At 32.6% G+C, this 5104-nt stretch overlaps 1 protein-coding gene across 2 annotated transcripts; it reads right to left on the bottom strand.

Annotated features, from left to right (window-relative positions):
• Window positions 1-703: 703 nt before the first annotated feature.
• LOC111014242 (protein RGF1 INDUCIBLE TRANSCRIPTION FACTOR 1) lies at window positions 704-2428 on the bottom strand. 2 transcript variants are annotated; one of them, XM_022288903.2, is made up of 4 exons: window positions 2279-2428; window positions 1988-2179; window positions 1642-1857; window positions 704-1286 (listed from the first exon to the last, which is right to left on the bottom strand). In XM_022288903.2, the coding sequence occupies exons 1-4, from the start codon at window positions 2279-2281 to the stop codon at window positions 1149-1151; spliced, it is 549 nt and encodes a 182-aa protein (XP_022144595.1). In that variant the 5' UTR covers window positions 2282-2428; the 3' UTR covers window positions 704-1148. The 2 variants fall into 2 exon arrangements, with proteins under 2 accessions (XP_022144595.1, XP_022144598.1); XM_022288906.2 differs by having other exon boundaries at window positions 1988-2170.
• Between the last annotated feature and the right edge of the window lie 2676 nt (window positions 2429-5104).

Raw genomic sequence — 5104 nt, 5'->3', positions numbered from 1 at the left:
ATATAAGATTTAAGAGTAAGTTTGATAAGCGTAAGCAAATTGATAAGAAAACTTGAAAATTAATGCCAAAATAGACTTTTTTCCATTAATCAATCTAGCTAACCCGAATAAAGTCTATCTAATTAATGTATTATCTAAATTGACCGAACTAATTGAATTTAATTGATTTGGTTGATTTTTTAGATTTCAACTTTTTTGGTTTTTGCACAATAATTTTAGGTTCTAGAAATATTGTACCAAAAATTAAAAATGGAGAAACCTTGCTATTGAAATATAAAGTTTGGTTATTTTTCAAAAATTTTCAATAAATTCTACTTCAATAACATGCTATAAATATTTATTGAATAAAATTAAATACCAAAACAAACCATTGATTATTCTTAACTAACGAGATAAAGTTTTACATTTACTTCTTAATAAATTATATAAATTTTATTATATTGTCCGATTCTTAACATAAAAATGTTTACCTAACACTAACACACACTTTCAATTCCTAAAAAAAAACATTTCAGTAATTACTAAAAACTAATAATTCATTTAAAAAATTACCATTTAGACGACAATTTCATGTAAGACACAGTCGGAAGGTTCGATTAATTCAAAAACTCAAACTCAATAAAAAATAATCGTTGGGAAAAAAAAAACAAATAGATGGCATAATTAAATAAAGATGAAAATAGTTGTTTAACCATCGAAAAAATAATAATAATAAAATAGAATTAAAGTATTTATTTATATAAACGGCCCATGTGGTCGGTGGGCCCCTGAGGACTATAAAACGGACTCCACAAAGACATGTTTTATTTTCTTTTTCTTTTTTTCTTTTTTCTTTTTTTAATTTTTGAAATTGAATTTCTCAATAAACAAATATACACCTTGCAATTATCAACATAACAATTCCTCCATTATTGCTTCTTCACATCCTCAAGATAGAATTTGTTGTATATGGGACCCAAGCTTAGAAAGAGAAGAGAAGACCTTTCTTTTTTCCTCCCTATACCCTATATAAAAAAAATAATTATTTTTCTTTTTTTTAGGGACATACCCACCATAGAGTGCCCTATATTTTTATGGACAAAGACTCCAAATTATGGTATTGTAGAATGATTAAGCCTTCAAAGAATGGGTTTGGAAGGCAATAATTATTAGGAGCCAAAAGGTGCCCTATGAGGAATGCCTTTTCTTCTCCTTGATGAAATTCCTTCTCTTCTTTCCATTACCAATGCCTCTTTCTTTGCCTCCAAGTCAAACCTTGCATCCCCATTTCTCTTCACTCCTACAAGCTATATACCACACCATTTTAACCAAAATTAAACCAAAACCAATACAATTGTGATTACAACGATCTTCTCAAACACAACGACCTGGCTCTGATACCATGTTAAATTGGAGTATTTTCCTATCAAAACCCATATCAAATTTCCCTCTCGACCCCTCAAATATGATGCAATTTGATTCCCATATCCCCCATTTTGATCCAAATTATGAATGTAGCCCAAACAGAGGGGAATTGGAGAAAAGAAAAAAAGTGGGTGATGATGTGTGAGTGATGGGTCACTAACTTATCATGAATTGTGAATGATGATGAAGGAATTGGGCAAAGAGAGAGAGAGAGAGAGAGAGAGAAATAATGCTAACCTTACAGCCGAGTGAACAGAAACGAAAAGGATCCAATAGGCTTCTGCCACAGATTTCACAAATATGAGCTCCTCCTTTCCCAGCTTTTGGCTGAGGCCTCTCATTCAGAAACATAACTCTTGCGCTATTGATCACATACGTCTGTACTCCACTTATATCCAACGAATCCTCGATCTCTGCCACTCTCACCACATCGTGATACGAAGATCTTCTAATCTAATCAAATGATCAAACCCCCAATTTCAAAATCAAAAACCAACCCATTTCTCCAAATTCAATGCTTGAAAATACCCATTCTCCAAATCCAAAAAAAGGAAAAAAAAAATTGGACTTTTGTTTGTTTGACCTGAATGACTTGGTGGTCGTTGTGGTGGGAGGAGCGGCAATAGAAGCAAAATGCGTCGGCGTGGCAGTCGAGGCAGTACATATTCCGTTCGCTGCGGGCGGCGTCGCCGTGGGTGTGGCAGATTGAGAAGAACGCCGTCTTTAGCAATGGCTCCAGCCACGGCGGCGCCGACATTATTGATTTCTGCTTCATCTTCAAACAATCCGGCAATTAACAATCAACACAACAAAATGGAATAATACGCATTATTCTAGAGAGAGATCAGAGCTGGGAATGTGAAATTTTGGTTACCATTATTATTGTGGGAGGAGCTCAATGTGCGAAAATGAAAATGGGTATCTGAAAAAATGTGATCTTTTGCCTTCTTGTCATTACTCTCACGAGAAGTGAGAGAGAGAGAGAGAGAGAGAGAGAGAGAGAGGAGAGAATTGAACAAAATTGCAACAGGCCAAGGGGAAGAGGGGCAAAGGTTAAAGTTTGGGGGAGGAGGGGGTTGTGGACGGTGGAGATGGATTTGGTGGCGGAGGAATATTTGGAGCCGTTGGATGGAAATTGACAGAGATGGCAAAGTTTGGCGCTTACGCTGCTTTTGGATCTTCCTTGCGTCTCTACGTTGGCACGAGGTCGGCCTTTCCTCTACGCTTGACCTTATTCCTCTCACCTACCATCAACGGTTACCAATCCGCCACGTTTCCTCCCACCTGCCACGTGGCCGATTATTACTCTTCTGATCTACACATGGGGCACGTCAAAAAACTTGGTTTTCTCCCCCCACGAGGATCTCGCAAACACCTGCTTTTATGATGTCAAAAAAACCAATTACAATTTACGAATAAAAATATTCCTTCAATTTGTTTGGATTTATTTCAGTTTCATCCCTCCGCTTAGTACCTTTTTAGCTTAAACATAATATAATTATTATTGTCTAATATTTGCTCATTCAATATTCAGTAATTAAACTATAATTGACATAACCAAAACAGAATAATCTAAAAGACTTCAGGATATAATATAAACCAAATAAATTCTACCTTTTAAAAATTTTATAGCATTAAACTATTTAAAAAAAAATTCTTGCGGCTATTTTCTGGTGCTGACGGCTGACTATTAAAGCTAACTTTAATATCATTAAAACAACCAATAAAATTTAAAACTCTCTTTCTTTTTTCTTCAACGAAATTATCTTTCGTTTTTTTAGTGATGGATAAAATAAAAATAAAATTACCCCCACCCACCCCTTTTTCCATAACTTTTTTCCCTTTTGTGTTTGTCTTTTGTTTGATTCATTTCATATAAGTACACTCAAACTCCAATATCACACATGCTTTCTTTATTTGGCCCATGAAAACAAATCTAAATTTGTGTATGCCAAAACAAAATAAATTAAGTTAAATGATCACCTTTTTTTTTGTCTCAATGAAATGAAAAGGGAGGTAAATGAATAATTAGATAATTGTATAAATTGGGGTTCAACTTTTGCCTTTGATTAAAATATTTTAGGTAAGGTTTTGTGGGTAGGTTTGGTAGCTAAAGACAATTAAAAATTGGCTAATGGTTTGGTAATTTGGTTTGGTTTAATTGGTTCATTTTTCAAAAATTTCCCCAATTTGCCATTCCATGTCTTGTATATAAAGGTTCAATTCATGAGTCCTTTGGTAATTCAAAGCTACATAAAATAACAACCATTTCTTTCTTTTATGGTTGACTGAGTTTAATTTTTAATTTTAAACTAATATGTCACAAATTAAAGATAATTTAAAAGACAATAAAGAGTGATAATGATTAATATTTACATTTTTCCTAATTCTATATATATATATATATATATAATAAAGAGCTTTGCGGATATTTAAATTTAAATAAATGTTACTCATTATGTATTTTAATATTATTTTAGATTTAGAAGATTAAAAAATCAATTTGTAGAAACTGACAGGAATAAGTCCATGGAAAGCAATGTCTTTTTATTAATAAAACAGTAACTATTCAATTTTATGGATAATATCTCGATAATTGCTTAAAAATATCAAAAAATAATATTTAAATTGAAAAATAAGTGAATCACGCAATCAATTGACAAAAGTGAACATATTATTGAACTTATAACATAATCAATCCTCAATAATTTTACTTTACTCCACTAATGACGAAAATAAACCAACATTATGTTGTTCACTCTTCAATTCTTGTTTTTTGGAAAAAGAAAATCCATAGCCCCTATAATGAGCCAATATAATTTTAGGACAAAATAATTAATAGGTGCAATTGGTGGGTGGGATCAAATCGATTTCCGTACAAACCCGAACCGACCCGAAAATATTTGATTTAAACCTAGGTTGGGAAGTTTTTGGGGATTTTTTCTTCCACTCTCCTCTCCTTCCCCTTGTTAATAAATATCCTTTCAAACCCAAATTGAAAAAAATAATCGAAGACATGACCATTGTCAGACTCAAATGGAACCGATTTCGGTTCGAGTCGGTTCCTTTACCTCCCTAATAATTAACTCAAACCATCTTAACCTGAATAGTTTGTATTTGTTATCAATATGGGCATAGCTTAGCGATTAAGACACCTTGCTCCTTATATAGAGGTTAAGAATTCACCATCTTCACATTTGTTGTATTTAAAAAAATCATATTCATTACAAATATATATAAGAATGTTACAAAGATAATCTACATTAATCTATCAACGAGAGCTTTTAAACTAATTTAAAATAATATTAAAGTAGAAGTTCGTAAGTTCAAACAGCCAAATAGTCCACTTGTTGGGTTTGGTGCTAATAATTTTCAAGTCCACAATCGAGAGTGAATTTTAAAAATACGTATGAAACATTAATTAAAAAGAGAGAGAGAAAACATTGATCAATGTTATATTAAGTCCACCACCTAGTAAAGATCGTTAATGTTAGATAGATATGCATCTCAAACAATTGAGTTAGATCTGACCAATCGTTTAATCTAACCAAACGCACTCGAGCACGCACGAACACATCGAAATATTTCCTCTTCGGTGCAACATACCAAAAAAAAAAAAAAGAAAATTAAAACTTCCCTTATGATCCAAAAGTGGGGAAGAAAAATGTAATGTGGAATATAAGGGAAAGAAGTAAAGCGC

The sequence above is a fragment of the Momordica charantia genome, assembly GCF_013281855.1.
Source record: "Momordica charantia cultivar OHB3-1 chromosome 5 unlocalized genomic scaffold, Mcharantia_2.0 BLBB01000005.1, whole genome shotgun sequence".
In the NCBI taxonomy this organism is placed as follows: domain Eukaryota; kingdom Viridiplantae; phylum Streptophyta; class Magnoliopsida; order Cucurbitales; family Cucurbitaceae; genus Momordica; species Momordica charantia.
The sequence above is the reverse complement of the archived record's forward strand: the minus strand, read 5'-3'. Positions and strand labels throughout refer to the sequence as shown.